We start from the raw sequence: 21,524 nt of genomic DNA on the forward strand, positions 1-21,524 counted from the left end.
CTACATGGGTTGTTGACGTGAAAAAACTAATTGGTGATTGACGTTGTTAGTTTATTTAGAGTAATAATTAACAAATATTACATTTGTTCCTACGGGCTTTTAATGCAATGTTATATTTATTTTTATTATTACTAGGTGGCGCTGTGTCGCCGGATGCGTGCTCACTACACGGCGCACCGGCGCACCCGAACGTAAACAGTACTTTTGGTTTTGCAAACTTCCAAGTTCGTAGATATCAAAAGGGATCATTGAGATGAAGCGATTTAAAGTCTCGAAGTTTAAGAATGCAGCAACAAAACTTCCAAAGAAGGAGGTGCGTTATATTTAGGCATCACTGGATGCTTTCATACCACAAATGCATAATATTAATAACACCAAATTTTAACACTACACTACAGACAGTACAGACAGTACAGTCGTTGGCAGAGGCAACTCCCACTTTAGCTCTAGAACTTTTTACGGTTAATAACTTCTTCGGTACGCCAAATAAAGCACATTCTCCGTCGCACAAATGTCTTAAGTTACTGCAAACACTAAAATTAAACTGCAAACTAACGGTTAAATGTTGTACTTGCTATATTACTCGTCGACGAATATTATTTACAAACTTGTCGCCGCCAATTTCGTTGCGCGGCGCTAGCGCGGTTCCGGCGCCAGTGAGCGGGCACAATGTATTTCCAAGTGGAGGGGTGCGCAGGTTGCACGCGGTTGCAGGCTGTTGCGGCAGACAGAGGACCGATGGCAAAGACCCGCGTTTCGATGGAGAAACAGGAGAATACGCGCGTATCGATGGCAACAGAAACCGAAACAAATAGAAACGACGGTGTTAATATAACTGCGTGTATGCATGTACCCGCGTGTATCTGCGTGTATCTACGTGTACGTGTGTGTACCCGCGTGTATCTGCGTGTATCTACGTGTACGTGTGTGTACCCGCGTGTACGGGCATGTACGTGCGTGTATCTGCGTGTACGTGCGTGTACCTGCGTGTACGTGTGTGTATCTGCGTGTACCAGCGTGTACGTGCGTGTACCCGTGTGTATCTTCGTGTACTCGCGTGTACGTGCGTGTACGTGCGTGTACGTGCGTGTACGTGCGTGTACCTGCGTGTACGTGCGTTTACCTGCGTGTATGTGCGTGTATCTCTGTGTACGTGCGTGTATCTGCATGTACGTGCGTGTACCCGCGTATATGTGCGTGTAGACAGAGGACCGATGGCAAAGACCCGCGTTTCGATGGAGAAACAGGAGAATACGCGCGTATCGATGGCAACAGAAACCGAAACAAATAGAAACGACGGTGTTGATATAACTGCGTGTATGCATGTACCCGCGTGTACCAGCGTACTGCGGTGCGTATGCGTGTACCCTCTGTGCGTGACTGCCTGAGCAGCCTTTGTTTACAAAATTGCCTAGCTTAGCCTCGTTTTCGTGCAATGACCCCAGGTCATGAATAATAATTAAGAATGGTCTATAGGGAGGAAATGCAGAATTGCGGCACAAATCTAATCGGCTCGACCTAGGCTCGTAATAGTCGGTGTATAGCATCATGGTAGGAAAAGCCATCACTGTGCCGAAATTGGAGGTCACAGGTCAATGGGGCACAGGGCAGATTTTATACATTTTCTGAGGACATGGTCTGACGGAGCGATTGAAAAACTTTTTTGTTTCAGCGGTGACCTACCATTTTTATGGCTTTATTGAAAGGACCATGAAATGTGCTTTCCACTGACGTGCGAAGAGTAAGTGTCTGATAACCTTTTGACCCCCAAGAGGAGGGTTAAACATGGATTTGTTTACTGTTAACAAAGGACTGAACTGCTTTTGCTATTAGAGCCCTCTTCACCCGCCCCTCCACCACCCTCCCCCCACCCTTCACCACCACCACTACGCTCGTCGCTCGCGCTCGACGCATATCCATGATAACGTTAATATAGCGAAGTCATTAAAGCGACACAGCTATATCTCTATTACTGTACTACCGGTATAGCAAAGCCTATCAACGCGGTGGCGGGAGGGCGCACTTGATTCGGTTACCAGTGAGTTTATCACAAGAATAGCCGGCTACAGTACACGTCAGTTGAGTGCTGTCGCTCTGCGGCACTTGTTTTACTTCCTCAGTGGTTCTTTTACGTTCCTATTACTAGAGACAGGCCCGCATTTTACATGGTCACAGGGTTCTCTAAGCTTTTTCATTATAGCATGGGGGTGCTGCCATTACGGCCCTAGTTGCAAATCGCCGAAGGCCGGCTATGGCATTTATGGCCTATATTATTGCCTAATTTAGCATGGCGGCTATGATATTTAGAGTGGCGGGTGCATTTTAGGATGGCGGGGCTCGACGATAGCCTGGCGGGCCGCCAGGCTATAAGTGCTCTGGGTCAACTAAGCTATGAGGGCCCAATGTCCAGATCCAGGGTTTTACACTGAGAAAAATCCCTGCCACCCTGCCGGGGGTTTGAACTTTCACCTCTAGCTGTTACTCATCCCATATGTGTTTATGTCATGTATGTAGATTTAGGATTCCATGCAGTCCATAATAATCTATTTCTTGGTGGTGATAATGATGATGTTACCATTGGAGTCGTATCATACTATATGAATTATAGAGCTTATTCCTGCAGCTGTGGCATCTCTTTCTTAGAGATGGAGCAGTAAATGTATTGTCATGCAATGATTTACACCGTTTACATACATCTGCCATTACGTGTATACACATAAATTAAATGAACACTCCTTGTTAGCAGTACAGTTGAGAAAGTAACAAATCTGAAGCTATTCATATCACTGTCAATCTAAAACGAGGACTGGAAATTGACTTTTGACCCAATGTTATGGTTGCATTTTAATGAATGTAGATACTTTGGTCAGAGAGGTGGTGACATGAAGGAAGGGGAAAAAATGTAAGCACAGAGTTAAATGAAACACTTCAGCAATGACTTTGCCAGTTGTGTGGTTAGCTGCTATTCAGGAGTGAGTCATTGTGCAATAATCACTAATCAGATATTATTGTTTGGCCCACACATTCATACGTTGACACATAGTTGCCACCCCAGATGACATGGAATCACTAGGCCAGTGTTGCCATATGGCTGGCACTGTCACATCGGGCTATCAGAGTCAGACATTAGGCCAACTGCCGCTCATAGGGTCTGTCCCCCAGGGTACTGCCGGAACGTACCCTGGGTACGTTCCGATACCATGGTTACCTATTTGATATGGTTAGGGTTAGGGAGTAGGCGTAGGCGACTCCCTAGACTCGTTAGTGGAGTAGGCGAGGTACGGTCCTGACTATTAGATAGTACCAGGGTACGTTCCGGTAGTACCCTGGGGGACATAGACCCTCTCAGCCCAACTGCCCCCAACATTTTCATTGTTGGCATGGTGCTAATTGGCAAATGATTGGCTGCATGATGTGGGATCGATATTCACATCTTGTTGGAATCAGGGTGTTAGCTATAGCAAGCCTTCTGGCCATATTTTCGATGGCTTTAGTTCTTTTCGTACTAGATTGTCAGATGCCATTGTATTGCCAATGCCAGTACATGCACCAGTGGCAACAACGAATATAGTACTACAGCTCTATATACCATCACCAGTAATGATAATGGTGATGTTGAAATGTCAAAAGGTTTTCAATGCCATATATAGCCACGGTGTGTGTTGGTATTACCTTCTTGGTAGAACCAACCCAATTCTATAGCCTAGGTAATGTGTAGGTTGAATTTTCATGTAGAACCAATGCTACTTTTTGCAAGACTTGTTGAATGACGTTCTTGTTATCATATTCAGTGTTTCACCTTGTTTTAGGATTATATCAACAGTGGTTGTATTTGTGATGGAGGAGGAGTCATTACGGCTGGTGCTGAGTTACTTGCATTCGCATCAGATTCCAGAGGTAGGATTGTTTTTATGGTTGGGAATGATAACTGCATGGGTAGACATAAATTGGATAGTCAGTACTATGAATAAAAAGGTTGTGGCAAGATATTTAGTTATATGACACATATTATGACATGCCCTATTATTATTAAGAGCAACATGAATTTTAAATAATAAGTTTGGACTTGAAATATGTTTAGTAAGAATGAGGAAACTTGTGAAAATATTTAATTATGCATAAACATGCATTTAGTTATGCAGGAGGTGCATAAACGGTCGTAGGAGTTATTAATTATGGTAGCAGTTACTAATTCTACAGATCTCTAAACGGTGTAGTTGCTGCATTTCAGCTGGAGTAGTATCAATTTATCCAATAAACCCAAGAACTCCGAGGCCATTGCAACCTAACATTCTTCCAGCTCATTCAGGTATGGTTTTGAATTTATCCATACACGTTTATATATACGTACGGTACATGTACTGTTTGTTTACATAATGATTTAGCTGTACAAATAGTGAAAACTGTTTAAACGGTAATAAATACCATTATCTGATATAAAATGTATGTAATTCTAATTGTTTCTGTTATTGGGAACTCAGATTTCTTAGGCATATATAGAAATAGATAAATTGTCGAAGAAATCATAGTCACTATTAGCTACACTCTTAAATTGCATGTTTATTACGTATATCGGTTATGTAGCGAGTATTTAGAAATTCATCAGCGAACTTCTGACATATCTATTGCAGAGGTGGTCACTGCTCTTTCCTTCTCACCATTCTCTGACTGGCTTTTAGCAACTGGTTCTCATGATGGATCTGTAAGTGTAACCACATTGCTGCAGATGTTTTATTTCATGGGAGACATTCCTTATTCAATAATGACAGCCTAAATTATAGAGACATACAGAGTGTGATTGCAGGATTGAAATTTACCCATTGATCCCGAGTCGTGATTTGACATTAAGAGGATCCTCTTCCTCTTAGTTAGAACTCAAGCTCACCTGACTTTCTGAAAATGTAGTTATGTACACAACTAAAAATCCATTTAACAGTTTAACACTGATCATATAGCATCATCTAGTGTTTTACAATGTATTCTCTGGTGTGTGCAGTATACATAACTTCTGATATTGTAATTCTGATTGTTACTCTGACTTATGTTTAGCATTGTTGTCATCTTTGGTTCAGAAATTAGGACTGCAGACTTCTTCATGTTGTCACAGGTTAAGGTCTGGCAGTTGCCCGAGGATGGGTCGACTGACACAGTGGTTCAGCCTGAGATACACCTACCAATGGAAGAGAAGTCGGTAACGAATATCATATTCCATCCAGCAGCGGGCCAAGTACTAGCTACGTCAATGAACAATCATGTCAAAGTCTGGGACATCACGAAACAGGAGGCAACCTTTGGTAGCTCCATATGCTATTAATAATTTGCACATTTCATCTACATCGGTGATACTCTAAGTATACCAGTATCCACATCAATTAGTAATTGATTTACCCACGCATTAATGTTAATCTTACTGTGATTTCTGATCATGTATGCAAATTTGCAAAGTACATTAAATACCTGACATTAAATGGCCTGATGTTGGCACACAGACTTGAGTGGACATGGTGACACGGTGCAGGACATTGACTGGAGCGTGGACGGAGCCTACCTTGCCTCGACATGTCGCGACAAGCAGCTGAGAGTGTGGGATCCGAGAGCTAACGTAGTGACCCATAGTAGCGAGGCACATCGCAACCCTAAGGGCTCCAGCGTCTGCTGGCTGGCTGATGACACAAGGCTACTGACGACTGGGTTTGATGCTGTACGTCACACACACAACAAACAGAAGTTTGCATGCACGTTTTCCAACACTAGCCCTGTTTCGTTGAATGTTGCTGCTGTTGTCCTCACGCAGATAAGATAACGATTCAATAATTATGTATTACAAACAAAGGAATTCTGTGTAAGATTGCGTGACTGTAGTATATGTAACTATGTGTATAAATGCACATTTGCCTTCAACAGGTGATTTTGAGAAGGGGTTTAAAGTTAAGTATACATTGTGTTGGGTTTCAGACACATCAGAGTCAGGTTTACCTGTGGGATCTGCGCAGATTTGATAGCAGTGTGACTTCCCTGAGCTTGGGCCGAACCGGGTTTGTAATAACACATAATATATAACATAACTAGAGCACTCGGAGAGCACAGACCTTCGCCAAGGGAGCTGAATTCTCTCAATGTGAAATTTTTTATTGATTAATTAATTAATTAAGTGGAAAAACTAATTAATTAATTAATTGGATTCGGATTAGTGCGAGCGTGCAGGTGGGGGAGGACTGTGGTTGCCCTTTAGCCTGTGGTTGCGTGTTTGTAAATCTACAGCCAGCGCACCTAGCGGAAGTGAACTGAAACGTGCATGTTAACAAACCCACAAACCCACAAACAGACAAACCAACACTCAAACACACGCTGGTGAAAACATAACCCCCGCCAGCCCTGGCGGAGTAAATATGTGCATGCGTGTGCCATGCCAGTGTGTGTACCGTGCGTGCGTGCGTGCGTGCGTGCGTGCGTGCGTGCGTGCGTGTGTGTGTACTTATACTATTACAGTTAACAGAGAGTTGATCATTCATGTGTAGGCTTGTGGCTTTTCGTGTTTTGGCAAATAAATTTATTGAGTTAACATAGTTGACAAAAATACGTATTATGTGAATGTCATGTTGAAAAATTTCCTTTCATTGTTACACTTGTGTATGCATGTGTCAGCACATATACTCTACATTGACTCTTTATTTTCAGGTTAATGTTCCCAATGTTTGATGCAGATACAAACATGTTGTTCTTGGCTGGAAAGGCAAGTTGAAAATATGTGAACTAAAAAATATATTTGTTTGCATTTTTAGTGCACTTTTTGATATCTAGTGATCATAGAAGTTACATTGAATATATCATTTATCTGTATTATTTATGTCTGTGAGATTAACCATTGCCACTGTGTAAACATTGGATGTGCAACACATAGTATTGTAAATAATTGTACACATTTAGCTGTTATAAGTGAATATAATATTATGTTGACTCATAGTTGTAAAAGGGTATTATATTTGTCACAGGGAGAGCCTTGTGTTGGATTTTATGAGGTGCAAGATAAAGAGCCATTCCTAACAGAAGGTAAAGGAATATTTTATATCTTATGCATATTGATATGTATTTAGAATGTTTCTCATTATGAAATTGTCAAATTTAATAACTGATTCAATGTGTGTCCATATAAATTTCATTCTTATATAGATTTGCCAATCCCTACAACACATATTCCCTAAGTATACCATGAATAGAAATTTTCATTTTGGAAGAATACATAATGTAAAACACATAACAGTAATATTAACAGCGATGTCAAACACAACTGTTTGGGTGAAGCATGTAAAACAGGCATATTTTACATTGTCTTTCATATTTTCAGCATCTGCATTCGCGTCAGACGTTCAGATTGTGTCGATCTGTAAGGTGCCAAAGCGAGGGCTCAATGTCATGCAGGGTGAAGTGAACAGATTGCTGATGCTCTCCCAGCGAGCTGTTGTCCCTGTGTCATATGTTGTCCCACGTAAGGTACAAACCTACTGCATTAGGTCCACTAAATATACTGCCACATTTTACGTGGCATAGGTAGTTACATGCAAAGTGTAGTTTACATTTTCTAACTACATTGTGCCTCCTTCTAATTGCAGACTGGTGAACAAAGTACCATGCAAAGTACAGCTAACAGTGTATTATAAAAGCTATATATCACTTATCAATAATGTTCTGTCATACATTGGGCAACATAGGAAAAATAGCATGATATAGTAAAGGTTTCTTTATATTGAAATGATTGCTTGTTGGTTGAAGTTGCTTATATTACATAATAAACTAGTAGTGTTTTCTTATAAGCAGGTATACATCTAGGTGCAACCAGCTCTGGGTAATGGTTATAAAGTGTGCAAACCTATTGAATGAATGAGTTAATGGATAGACATATATGGCATTGTTTACACACAGAGCTATAGAGACTTTCATGAAGACTTGTATCCAATGACAGCTTGGAGTGATCCAGCCTTAACAGCTGAACAATGGTTTGCTGGAGGAAATGACAGGGTACGTTTCGTGTCATGTTACCTGATATAATATCATTTTAAAATGTTAATTTGTCTAGCATCTATATTAGTTCTATCTGTAATCCATAAAGGCGTGACATAAATAGAGTTTTGAGTATCTCTGGTCGTTAGTTTAGGTTTAGTATATGTATCAGGAGATCTTGTTAATGTATTTTGTCACTGAGGTGTGATACTTGTTACAATATGTCTAAGCTGCATTTACATTTGCAAAGTTTCCAGCTCCCTATAAAAGTCACATATGATTTGAAAAGTGCAACTGCCGTGTCTCTAGCAATCAGGGTTGTATCATCTGACCTCAGGTGAAGAAATGTTCCCTCAATCCAACGAAAAGACCAGCGAAGACCTACAAAGCTTCACCGTTCCACGAGGCAGGCGAGATCGAGCCGGTCATCGCAACTGAACACAGCAAGGCTGAGTCGTCGAGTGAAGACACGCCAACAGAGGTCATGACAAAGGTCACAGAGGTCACAACAAAGGTCCCACCAGGTGGTGCAGGCAGCATGGCTCATGAGCACACTCCTCCCAACGACGATACAGTCCAACATCAGCCACAAGCAATTAAACCTTCAGCAGGGACAGGAGATGATGCTGTAATCACTGGGGCGGCACGACTAGGAGGGCAGGGTGACGTGCATGCACGCGATGAGCCACAGTCACATCCAACAGCAGGATGGGCAGGTATTAGCTGCGCGTGTGTGCGTGTGTGCGTGTATGTGTAATGAAGACGGATGTTCTCACCCGTAGCGTGAGATCACATGAAATGTCATGCGTATTAGGCATGGTTGCATGTATCGGAAGCAGAGCTCGTCTGACGTGCTCGCAAGTTCCTCCGAGTGTCGCGACAGTAAACGCGTGAGCATCATTCCCCAGAGACACGGGAAAGGCTTGCGATCAGTTATTCGTCACGATGATTAAGAATCTTGCGGCGCCATCCTGACAGAGAACCCAAGTACTCATCTCTGCATTTCGCTGGACAGGTGTGCGGGCTTCAAAGTTCAAGAACCTGCACGTGGTGGTGGCGCACAGGCGGGAGCATGTAGAGAACCTGCGTGGTGTGGATGGCACAGTGGGCGGTGAGAGCGCAGGCTTTGCTGCCAACACCAGCCGCGCGGCGGTGGCCCTGGCAGGACCAGGTGGTACCATCGCCGTACTGGAGGTAAGAGCCTGCCAATCAATAGTCTCCAACTCGCGTTACTCGATCTTCTTCCACCTTGAACCTCTTGCTTCAGATGCCACACCTCAAACCTACTACTGCAAATGCCAATAAAATGTGTCGCAATGGAATGCATCACACAAAGTGCCTTGCTTTGCATCAGTTAAGCACTTGAGGTGCAGATGAACATTGACTGAGCTAACACTGACCTATATGACTGCATGTGGTAAAATACAACTAACACTGATATAACGCCATGTGGCAGGTTCTAGAGTCACATAAAGGAGGCTGGCAATAATTTGTTATTATTTCCTGCTGTACATAAATTAATCTTCTTCTTCCTTTGCCTTATTAGTCCCACTCAAGTGGGGTCGCTAAAATCAAATATACGCTGTACATAAATTAATACTGCAGTGAATTTCTATTGAATTTTAAGCTCAGTAGACCAGGTAGACTCCCTGACACAGGAGTACCCGTAGTAGAGAATGGCTCGGCTGTAATGGACTTGGCCTGGGATCCATTCAACAATGCCAGACTAGCAGTTGGTAATGTTATGGCTTATTGAATATTGTGCATATTCATGACATTGCATATTTACATTTCATGAATGTATATCATCGTTATCTGTAATGAGTTTTTTTTTCTAAAATAATGTTTAAATTTCTCTATAATAGAATAGAACTACAGTGGTATTTAAGCATTTACCATGACTTTTAATTGAAAGAAGTGATTTGTGTCATTTAACTATATTGATTGTATTTTATGCTGTTTAGCTTGCGATGATGCCAAAATCAGGATCTGGTCATTACCCGAGGAAGGTCTGACTGAGATGCTTACTGAACCAGAGTGCTATTTAAAAGGTAGAGGCAAAGCAAGTGTTACCACGTTATTGAATGTCGTGGGAAACCTAGAGAATTTTATGTATCAGTTTAATCAAGATACCTATTTAATAAGATGACTTATTCAGCAATATATGTGATAAAGTCATTTTGCTCCATTGCTAGGTCATACAGAAAAGATCTATCTGTTGGCATGGCACACGACTGCATCAGATATCTTGGCGTCAGCCTCCTATGACATGACCGTGAGAATCTGGAATGTATGCACGATGCAGGAGGTGATCTCACTGGATGGGCACACCGATCAGGTCTGTCAGTGTAGTCACCTGTACTCTCTGTTATGTGGCTGATGCTGGCACTAGGTAGAGATATACACTCTTGAATAAAAATTAATAACACTAAGTATAATCCCAAATTTGTATCATTACTGCATGCATTAGTGCCCTTATCCTTACCCTAGTAAAGATTAAGGCTAGGCACATTTCCATTTGCTTCGTCAATGAAATTGGGGGATGATATAAAGATGAAGTGCTGTGATATATGTCATCTCAGGGTAGTTGTTAGATTTTTCATCATGTAATTGTATCTGTTGTTATTTAGGTGTACAGTTTTGCCTGGAGCCCTGATGGGAAATACAGTGCCACCTTGTGTAAGGATCAGAAACTTAGAATATATAATCCTCGCTCATCCACCGAGCCAATACAGGTAGATACTATTTAATATATACATGCTCGTGTAATCCTGAAAACTTTTTAAAAGAAAATTTCTGCTTGGTAAATATGAAATTCACACCAGAGACAGCTCTGTCAATAGTAATTATTATGTTGTATTTTAGGAAAGCCTTGATGAAGAAGGAATTCGGAAAGGAAAAGTTATTTGGGTAATGGATGGCTGGTATCTATTGGCTACTGGTTTTAGCAGGTCAGACTTTTTATTGTGTATAAACTGTTTAATGCATATATGTATTCCATAAATTTGTTTTTTTATGAACGTCTTTCCCATCCTGATAGACAGTTTGACAATTTGGAAATATTTTGTAAGAATGGGATAGCCAAAGGAAGATAGCCTACTTGCTGTAAATTACCATAATTTAAATGTCCTATATATATATATATATATATATATAAGTAATACAGCAATGTTTATTATTACCCTGCTTATGGATATTATCAGGAGTGTATCAATATCAATATTGATACACTCCTGATATTATTCTGTTATGGCCTTGTCACACCTTGACGATTTAGCCAGCGTATGCCGACGTATCCAAATTTCTCTAAAACGCTGGCATACACTGAACTATCGATGTTTTTTTCAATTTTGGGCGTATACATAGCGTATTCATAACGAGTTGGACGTATACATAATGTATTAGTAACTTATAGATAACTTATACCAACGAATGCTTAGCGTGTTGTCGGCGTTCACAACTTATGCCCAACGATAGTCTAACTTATGCATAGCACGCGGCAGCGTATCGCCGACGATCACTTGTCGTAGCCTATAAAAAGGCTGCCGCTTGACGATTCAAATCATAACCGCACTAGACATCGCAGTATCAACATCACCGTCGCAGTATCAACATGCCAATACCATTTTTATATACCAATTCCCCTAAACGCTGCCAATACGCCATTATACGGTAGCTGTAAGTTAGAAACACGTTCAGTAAGTTCTGTGGTCGTCCAGAATGCGTCAAATACGTCTACATACGTCAATATGCATTGGAGATAACTTCGATATAAGTTACACATAGGTTCAAGGCACGTTACTCATAGGTTAGAAATAAGTTTTGGGTACGCTAGACATTATCTCGACGTATTTCGACATGAGTAACTTACAAGTAACGTTTGTGAACGTGTATCAACGATTGCATAACTTACCTACAACTTATGGCCCGCGTATGCGGGACGTATGGGTATACGCTGGCATACGTCGCCGTACTACGACGTATACCAGCGTGCTTCAGCGTGCTCTTAACTTATACAAAACATACCAATAACTTATTCGACGTACGCCAGCGTATTTACCAAATTTTTCATACGTTGGTATAAGCTGGCTTGCATACGTTGGTCTGACAGCGCCATTAAGGAACTACAACAAGTAAAATATATTTAATATTTTTAATATATATTTTATAAACGTAAGATAATAGCATTGACTATATGTTCAGGTGATCCTATATAAGCTATACTCTAGGCGGTTTTCATGTAATGTGATTTTAGGACCAGCGAGCGACAGGTGTATATATACAGCGTGGAGGACATCTCTGCCCCCCTGACAACTGTTGGGTTGGACTTCAGTCCCTCCATACTGACTCCATACTATGATGCAGACAGCGCCAGTGTATTTCTCACTGGCAAGGTATACTATAGCAGCCATAACAGAACTTCTGTGTAGTGCCACCTGGCCATAGACGCGTGCTGTACGTGCATCTTGCAATCCCCTAGCTGAAATGATAACTAACAGTCGGATAACAAGTATTTTTCCGAATTCCTTTTTATTTTCCCATGTCAGAAAAAAACAATTTGCCATGCATACACCAGAATTAGGAGCACGTGAAGCTGAATGCTAGTACAGGCGAACAAAACTCCAATATTGTAAAGTGGGAATTTTATTCATTTTCTTTCTGCGCAGGGTGACACTACAATCTTTGCATATGAGGTGGCAGCAGATGCCCCCTATCTGTTCCCACTGGCTGGCTATACTGGCAGTACACTTCATCAAGGACTTGCCTTTTTGCCAAAGACAGCCTGTGACGTGATGAAGATTGAGTTTGCTAGAGCGCTGAAGCTGACGCAAAACTCTATAGAACCAATGTTGTTTACAGTGCCCAGAACCCAGGTACGTATAACAAATTTATTAATTTATTTTTGGTTAGATAGATTTCTAAGTTTATTTGCTGCGCAGAGGGTTTAATTAAAACCAGCATGTTTTTATATGACTTAATAATATCATCACATATTAGAATGCAAATAAGAACAATTCTATGATTGTGTCATATGATTGGGTGTACAGCAAGCTGCATGATTCATCCGTTTTAACTTGTTCACTTTATGACCATAGCATAGATTTATTAGAGAGTGGGAATGAATAACATAAAATATATTAACACATATCTACCCTAGTTCTATTCTGTTTGTTATCTAGAATATAACCAATGCAATAATTATTTTCTTGTCTATATATACCCTGTTGGTTCCTACCCCATGCTTAGATAAATATTATATCAAAATACTACCATGGCAGGACTTTTGCTAACATTGAAATTATTGAGCTTGCATATGTGTATGCAAGAACCTAGTCATTCTTACTGTTTACTATATGTAATGCCTACAAAAACCAGGAACTTCGAGAAAGAGGATGTGAAAAATATGGCATTTTAGCTGTTATGATATATGAATGGAAAGAAAAGCCCCAGTGCATCATCGTGTATATTATTTACTAAGTGCTGTTTTTTAATTCTCATCTTTTCCAGATGCAGTATTTTCAGGATGATCTATTCCCAGAAACTAGGGTCTGGTGGGAGCCACTACAGACTGCAGAAGAATGGCTGGGCAGGGGCAAGCAGAAGCCTCACCGTAAAATCAACCTCCAGCCCCCTGGTAGCAAAGCTTGTGAGTCACATATGATACATGTGTACTATATATATATATATACTAGCTATTACCCGTCCTCCAGACGGGTTTGAGTGGGGTCTGATTTGAGGATGGCGGTTTAACCATTTATCTCTCACTTTTAGTTGAGGATGTATTTACAGTAAACGAAAAATACTGATATTTATACTGGAGTCATATATCAATATTTGTTTAAAAAAAATTGTATCTAAATATATATAAAATCAGATATTTTACCTTTAAATTACCTACAATTTAAAAAAAGAAAGGAAATGGGGTGATTTCATAGTACAATTTCACTTATTTAGATATTATTTTTGAAAATATCATTCTGGTTAGAAGCATCATTAATAAGTAAAATTCTTAAAAAAAGCAAAATGCATTGAGTAGTTTTGAAGACATATTTTCTTGAAAGTCAGTGGACGGCGACGGGCAGGGTTACACCTCCCGTTGTCAAATATTTGCACACACGCGCGCACAGACACACACATCACACACACGCGCGCACGCACGCACACACCGCATTCACACACACACGGGCTTGCGCACGCACACACACACACACACACACACACACACACACACACACACACACATACAACTGCAGCCTCTGAGTCTCTCGTTGAAGTTTGTCTTAAATTTTCGCCTCACAGCTGTGCGCGGCAGTGCTTGGTTGTTTATACACCGAGGCCGCAATGGCTTTGGTGAGTGCGTGTGTGCGCATGCGGATTTGGAGATCTTAAAAGTTGGTGCGGGTTTCCGACGAATGCCGAAGTTTCTTCGGGCACATCACTTTTTAGAAAATTGCCTCAAAAAGTCACTTTACCATCGAAAAATTGCGTTCTAACGTAGCGGAATGTATTCGGGACGTCCAGAAGGGGCCCCAGCTCGATTCGCGTGAGAATACGTGGTACGGTTTCGGAGGAGATACGGAAAACGACACTTCGGCTCTTTCTACTATTATATTATAGATTTAACATATATATGCTGAATTCACAACAGGCAAATAGGTCCATTACAGTGAAAGTTATGTAAGTTCAGCTGCTTACCCTTAGCACTTTACTGCTTACTTAGTCTTCTTACGCCATTCCCCTCGTCTAACGTTTCTAGTGTCTGAAGCGCCGAAGCCGTCCATCGCAAGGAAGCCCAAGTATGACAGCGGGCAGGAGCTTGCAAAGACGGCCGCAGAGAAGAAGGAGGAGCTCATACAGGCTATGCACGAGAAGCTGCAGTTCCAGGACGATGTGCTGCCACAGGATGAGTGCCAGGGAGCTGACTCTGACGAGTGGAGCGACTAAGGCGCCTGTCTATACAGCTATGCAGCCAAGCTAGCCTCCACACAGTCTATTGCTGTGTAATCTGAGAATAGGCTGTGATAGCAGATTCGCTTATGCTCATTCCCCCAAGCCTTCAACTCTGATGCTGCATCTGGTAGCTGTTGAATCAGTTCAGATCCCCCATCATTTGTCGGTTAAAAACGAGGATGAGCGGCAGTTTGGGCGTGGTAACTTTTCAGTTTTTTTTTAGATTTCCTTTCCAAGCACGACTATCAGCATCTCATTGGTTTTTAAAGTCCGGTGACTGCGCCCAGTAGTGTAAACAGTGTCGGAGGGTAGGTTCAGATTGCCAAAACTTTGTCGGTTTTTAAAATCTTTGGGATTTCGACTATGTGAAAAACTCCAGTGATGTGCTTTTTAGAGGTGAAGCAATTGCTGTGACATATCACCGACGCCAGGCGGCGTATGTGTTAGTGCATGACGTTTCAGCATTACGGTCGCCATGGCAACTCGGCTGTTATGTGTACATGTGACATGAGGGAATTTCTGTCATGGATGGTACCATTGCATTCCTAATGCAGCAGGTTAATGGTCAGCATCAGTGCTGCTTGTGTTTGTAGAATGAAATTGAATGATGCAAAGCAAAATGAAGGAAAGATTGCCAATATACGTGGAACAATGTCATTAATGACTTTGGCATGACCTGCGCAACTACCCCAACGAGTTGGAATATTTTTACATGTTATGATATTTGTAATAATTATATTATCTGATCGCTTATTGAATGTTGTGCTATGATTCTAGAACAAAGGCCATTTCTAGTAGGTTTCCTATTATTATGAGTCAGCAAAAGCAGTAATCTTTCAGTTTGTTGCAAAATTACTAACTCAAAATGAAGAGACTAGGGCACATTCCAGAAATGTTACATGACTGTGTACTTTACAAATAGTTATGTTTATCATGTGCTAGTGCTGTTTGTCTACAAATCAAAACATTTTGGGTGTAAAAGCTCTGAACATTAAATCATTACATAAAATTACGTGTTAAATTCATTTTGCATTTGGAACGCAGGAGTTAAAACAAGGTAAACAGCTGACATGGTTGGGTGAAATATAAATAACTCTTATTTTATAAATGTTTACATCTCACCACTTTGTCATATTCACCTTTATACTACTAACAATTCATATAAGTAAACCGAGTTCCAATGATTGTAAATATTTGTTAATAGCGACCGCATATGAGTGCACGATAAGTTTGGTGTGTCACACTTGACACTAAGCAATTCCTTCATTTTGCTTTTGTACCAACCAAATGACACCATGTCAAATCTAAATCTTCACAAATATAGTCATAGAACATTTTTAAAGACCAATAATGGCTAAGAAAACCAGTTCACATTGTTAGTTATATGCCTTTCCATACATTAACTTGTATTTACTCCATTACTAAACTGAAATCATAACACCACAACCAGCACTGTAGTGAAATAAGTAAAAATGCATATATATCTTTTATATATCAATTATAAATAACAATCTTAGTCCATTAAACTATTGATTCCATTCCCTACTCGATCTCTTGGTATAAGCCGTAATTCAGATCCATGTTTGAGAAAGACATTTCCTGAAAATAATAGAAAAAATGCGAGTAAGCATGTTGCTATTTTTGATAGCAGCTACAATTTTAGACATGTAACCAATATTTATGTTCATTAAGCCATTAAATCTATTTTTCGCAATTAGACATTTTTCTTCTATTGATCTTTCAATAGTATAGGCCTTAGTAGTTAGAGTACTGTGAGAATGGACAATTCAATCAAGCCATTTGCAGTTTACTCTATGAATTTCAGTAGCTAACAAATGCCATGCCAATTATCTCCCACGACCAGGAGAATCCCTAAGACACAAAGCCCCTATCCCAATATGTCATAATAAGGAGAGAAGACCCACAATGAGAAACCAAGGCATGGTCTTTGCCTGACCAGGTATAGAGGATTCTCCCATTTACCTTGACACAAAATTATCATAGTATTGTTGTAATTCTTCAGCAATCCCCAACACTTACCAGCACTCTGTGAAGGGTTTATTCCAATCCCATCATTTGTTATTATGGCGCTAGTTGCTGGCGGAACCTTGAACTGAAAGCAGTAAGCATAAAATCACACAGTGAATCCCACATGTCAGCAGTGATTGCTATCTGCTGCCACACATGAAGCAAACTATCAATTCTGTACCCAGGGCGTGAAATTAGCACCGGCCCGCATTTGGAGGGCCAGTAACATTGGCAAAACACCGGCCCTCCGAGCCGGTGGTTTCAGACGTGTTAGCGAGTACCTACATTTTTATTTATAGCATTTTAGCAAATAGCCTACAATACTGTTTTACCGGAAGGATATCACGCCATAATTTATCAACATTTTACAAATTTGAAATCGAGAATACATTGCCAAAAACACTTCGGAAATCATTCACGATCTGCATTATAGTCTGTTCAACAGCTAATACGCGATGCCGCACACTACAACATTTTTCGGACGAGCAAGAGTCTGAAACAGTCTTATCTTTATTTTTGGTAAAAATATTGTGAGGGCTGCAGGGTTCTCCAAGCTTTTTCATTATAGCATGGGGTGCTGCCTTTACGGTCCTAGTTGCAAATCGCCGAAGGCGGTTTGCGTGCTAGGGGGGGGTCAGGGGGCATGCCCCCCCGGTAAATTTTTGAATTGTAGAAGCTCTGAAATGCAATCTGGGACACTCTGTGTGTAAATTTGAAGCACTGCATGTGGGGTGAAAATGTTTGTGTTGCATGGCTCGTAGCGTTGCCAAAGTAGGGGCAGGTAATCCAGTCTATACCTCGTGTTAATAGAGAAATCCAAGACGTTCGAATTATTCACAGCTCCGTTTATTCCCTCCCGGGAATTGAAACACAAGGTAAACTAGTAGGCTTTCTGCATATCACTTCAAAGTTTATTCCGATATAAACAATGTGTATTAATTGTTTGAACTTCTTGTGTATACACCAGCATGGCGGCTATGATATTTAGAGTGGCGGGTGCATTTTAGGATGGCATGGCTCGACGATAGCCTGGCTGGCCGCCAGGCTATAAGTGCTCTTGGAGAAGCCTGGGCTGGTAAAAAAACTGCTGTTGCCAGCCCTCTGGTCCGGTGCAAAAAAATATTAGACAGGAAGTATTTGCTAGTCTAGTACTGGAGAAATTAGCGTTTGGATGCGCATAGTGCGGCTTTAACATTACAATGTGATCTGAAATACAGAGCTACTACAATCCTATCAAGCTTACCTCTTCTGCTGCAAACTTTAGCACAGCCGTGAATGGTGTTTGCTCTGGAACACTCAGCCTGTAAAATTTGTTTCATAAAGCACATACTTTAGTGTATTTGGGTTTTTTGCCTGATATTTCAGTGCTTCAATCATATATTTAAATTGGTGTAGTACTTGCACATGTGAGTATGTGTGTGCGAATCATACAATCACTATAACTATTACTGTATTAGGGTCCGTAGTCAACTCGCCTCGCCGGCAAACCCGACTCGTGGGTCGCGTTTACCCGCCTGGAGGTGGGACAGCGTGACTCGTAGGTCGAGATGACCCTCCTAGAGATCGGTCACCTCGACTCGCCAGCCAACTCGTGAGATGTTTCACACGCCCCAAAGTCGAAATGTTTGCGTGTAAGTTAGTACATTTTTGATACACGTACGGGTAATATATATATATATATATATATATATATATCATTTTTAAATAATATTTATTTTAAAATCGTGCAGAATTTTGGTAGGTGACGTGCTGTGTGTAGTACAGCACCGATAGCTGCAGGAGCAATATGTACATAACGTTATATGTCGAGCTGACCGATCTCCAGGAGGGTCATCTCGACCCACGAGTCGAATGACTATTACTATTACTATACTAGGGTAAACATCAGGTTTAGCGTCGTAAATTAACTTGCAAACGCCACCGCCAGATGGCGCTATGGCGGTCTATCGGCATTTCGGGCGTATCAGTGAACATCGTCAGCACTCCTTCCACCAGCTCTCTCCTTCTCCACCACCTTCTCTTTATCCCCTTTCCTCCTCCACCAGCTTCTCCCCTTCGCCACCACCTTCTCCCTTGTGCCCTATCCTCGCCCACCATGCTTTCTCCCTTCTCCCCTTCCTCCTCCACCAGCTTCTCCCTTCTCCACCACCTTCTCCCTTCTCCCCTTCCTCCTCCACCAGCTTCTCCCTTCTCCACCAGCTTCTCCCTTCTCCCCCTCCTCCACCAGCTCCCTTCTCCCCCTCCTTTTCGAACCAGCTTCTCCCCCTCCTCCTCCACCAGCTTCTCCTCCTCCTCCTTCTCCACCACCTTCTCTCTTCTCCCCCTCCTCCTTCTCCACCAGCTTCTCCTTTCTCCCCTTCCTCCTTCTCCATCAGCCAGCACTTTCCAGTTAATTTACGACGCTAAACCTGATGTTTACCCTATATACTACTACTAGTAATAGTATTAGTACTACTACTACTACTAGTATTACCATTATCGTCATTAAAAGAATAATAGGTCCATTGATTATGCAATGTTGACGACTTCTAGAGTAACTGGCACCTTGTGTAGTTAATAAGTACATTACCTTATAGCCAAACGCGTATTAGTTTGTCCAATATCACTGCTAGTTACTAAGAAATCTCTAATTGAAATCCACAGTCCAAAAATCAGTTGTTTACAGTTTCAAACCGCTGCCGGCGAAGCGGGTGTGATACAGATTTATAATGCACCGGACATTTTTGCACGCATGCTCGGCCGTACGCAATGCTATCATCAGTGATTTCGTAAACATGGACGCTCGTGATAAGAAACTTTTTGTCAGGGCTGTCCACGTGCGTCGTGATTAGTATGTGTGTTTTACTCTATTTCCATGTTTAGTCCGTGGCCGTGGTTACACCGCTAACACCTCCGTTTCATCTGGTGTCCAAAACATACGGGCCGCACAAATGTTTACGTCATCGCTTGACTCAACAACCGATTTCAAGTCATGTTTGTAATGTAACCAGCAGTGATATTGGACAAACTAATACGCGTTTGGCTATAATGTAACTACACAAGGTTCCAGTTACTCTAGCATTCGTCAACATTGCATATTGATATTCAATCATCAATGGACCTATTACTATTAGTATTAGTATTACTATTACTATAGCCTATTACTAGTATTACTATTACTATTAGTAATAGTATTAGTTAGTATTAAAAACTATTATTCCTTTAAACTTACACTTTAAACGGCAACTTCGGATCAGAAGTCAACGTTATCTTGAATGTAACTTTAGACCTAGAAAATAAATATTAAAAGTTACAACAAACAAATTACTGGACTCTAAATTATAGATAAATAAGAAACATATTGACGTTTTTCACGATTCTGAACATACATGTTGCAACTTCCATCATCCGGCAATGACTATAGACGGGTTCTAGGTCCTTAGCTTCCGGCTTACTGCGCTTGTGCAGAAAACTAGTGAAGAATGGTGAGCTCATCTAACTTTTACCAATAACAAGACGCGCCATCTAGCGCGCGCGCGCGCTATCTAAGATCGCGCGCGCTATGATCTATGTAACAACACAGTTACGCAAAATGAAATTTTTAGCTTCAAACGGCGATGACGGTAGAAATGATGGATTCATATATATTTACACGAATAGTATTTGCTACGCCCAACGCCGTTACCCCGTAAAAACCGCGAGAATATAATGCAATAACGGTCACGCATTTATATTGTAAAGTATGTAAAGAGGTGAACACGTAACTAAGTCACCTAGTGTCCGCAAGATAGCGCTATTGGCAATTTGGCATTGCGTGTAAACTGCAGTTGCTCCGAATTTGCTTAGTTAGAAGTTAGCTTCTTCTTCAAGTTCATGTGTTTGTTCTTACTTTTCATGGCATTTCGAACGTTTTCATGCCTTCTTGTAAGTTTAGGTTTTCGTTTAATACACATTGGTGATTTTTCGGTTAACGTGTAACCTTTTATTAATATTAGTTCATAATTCATTGTATAATCCAACGTAAACATCCAGGGCCAGGGGCACGTCGTGTGGTGAAACTGGTGTTTATCACAGGCACTTGGACCGTTTCAATAATAAAATGATGGTTAATAAATACAACTTGTCAGTACTAGACCTACCAGTACCAGTAATACTAATAGTCTTAATGTTTGATTTGACCTAATAACTTCACTTCAACACCGTCCAATAAACCGCTGCTACACATAGCGCGCACGCCATTGTGCATGCATAAATACACACGTAACACAGTGATATAGAGAAGGTAAGAAAGCGTTCGCACAGAAATTCCAGAACGCTCGAATCGTTTCACAACACTAGAGCCAAAATACACAACAAACCGCCATGATATTGGCATCTGTGTGTAGCTGAATGGTCACTTGTTCGAAATATACGTCTTGCAACTTGGTACCACATACTTTACCCAGAATGCTATGAGAAATCCTGCTCGAATTTCCCGCGAATTTCTCATGAAGCCGCTTCGTAAATGGGATCATTGCTCCCAGAATGCAATGCGCCGCCATTACTCATGTACTGATCCCATTGACGAA

General features: G+C 41.1%; 3 protein-coding genes across 3 annotated transcripts in view; 2 read left to right on the forward strand and 1 right to left on the reverse strand.

The window, feature by feature from the left end:
- The first annotated feature begins 169 nt into the window (after nucleotides 1–169).
- On the forward strand, nucleotides 170–16,063 carry LOC106821460 (coronin-7-like). Its single transcript, XM_014826272.1, has 22 exons — nucleotides 170–313; nucleotides 3,810–3,897; nucleotides 4,232–4,309; nucleotides 4,632–4,702; nucleotides 5,108–5,294; nucleotides 5,490–5,701; nucleotides 5,956–6,035; nucleotides 6,679–6,733; nucleotides 6,993–7,050; nucleotides 7,346–7,491; nucleotides 7,921–8,016; nucleotides 8,336–8,714; nucleotides 9,014–9,192; nucleotides 9,626–9,734; nucleotides 9,963–10,049; nucleotides 10,194–10,336; nucleotides 10,629–10,733; nucleotides 10,864–10,949; nucleotides 12,254–12,392; nucleotides 12,666–12,872; nucleotides 13,507–13,645; nucleotides 14,756–16,063. The coding sequence occupies exons 1-22, from the start codon at nucleotides 254–256 to the stop codon at nucleotides 14,941–14,943; spliced, it is 2,892 nt and encodes a 963-aa protein (XP_014681758.1). The 5' UTR covers nucleotides 170–253; the 3' UTR covers nucleotides 14,944–16,063.
- Nucleotides 16,021–20,446, reverse strand: LOC106821461 (ubiquitin-fold modifier 1). Its single transcript, XM_014826273.1, has 5 exons — nucleotides 20,346–20,446; nucleotides 20,189–20,245; nucleotides 18,221–18,278; nucleotides 16,990–17,062; nucleotides 16,021–16,548 (listed from the first exon to the last, which is right to left on the reverse strand). Coding segments are annotated over exons 1-5 (276 nt in total). The 5' UTR covers nucleotides 20,348–20,446; the 3' UTR covers nucleotides 16,021–16,462.
- Nucleotides 20,447–20,520: 74 nt separating this feature from the next.
- The window catches only part of LOC106821456 (transcription factor SPT20 homolog), a 39,868-nt gene continuing 38,864 nt past the window's right edge, over nucleotides 20,521–21,524 (forward strand). Inside the window, exon 1 of the mRNA XM_014826268.1 lies at nucleotides 20,521–20,579. The gene's annotated coding sequence lies outside the window, so the exon portion shown is untranslated. The remainder of the gene's footprint in view (nucleotides 20,580–21,524) is intronic.

The sequence above is a fragment of the Priapulus caudatus genome, unplaced genomic scaffold (assembly GCF_000485595.1).
Source record: "Priapulus caudatus unplaced genomic scaffold, Priapulus_caudatus-5.0.1 Scaffold74, whole genome shotgun sequence".
Lineage (NCBI taxonomy): Eukaryota > Metazoa > Priapulida > Priapulimorpha > Priapulimorphida > Priapulidae > Priapulus > Priapulus caudatus.

What these genes read in the sequence shown, in the direction of transcription:
- LOC106821460 (XM_014826272.1), top strand. Translation starts at nt 254, where the DNA reads ATGAAGCGATTTAAAGTCTCGAAGTTTAAGAATGCAGCAACAAAACTT. An exon ending in TGTTGTTCTTGGCTGGAAAG is followed by an intron (nt 6,734 to 6,992) that starts GCAAGTTGAAAA and finishes TATTTGTCACAG; the next exon opens with GGAGAGCCTTGTGTTGGATT. An exon ending in TCCAACAGCAGGATGGGCAG is followed by an intron (nt 8,715 to 9,013) that starts GTATTAGCTGCG and finishes TTCGCTGGACAG; the next exon opens with GTGTGCGGGCTTCAAAGTTC.
- LOC106821461 (XM_014826273.1), bottom strand. An exon ending in TAAAGTTTGCAGCAGAAGAG is followed by an intron (nt 17,063 to 18,220) that starts GTAAGCTTGATA and finishes TACTGCTTTCAG; the next exon opens with TTCAAGGTTCCGCCAGCAAC. An exon ending in AAACCCTTCACAGAGTGCTG is followed by an intron (nt 16,549 to 16,989) that starts GTAAGTGTTGGG and finishes TATTATTTTCAG; the next exon opens with GAAATGTCTTTCTCAAACAT.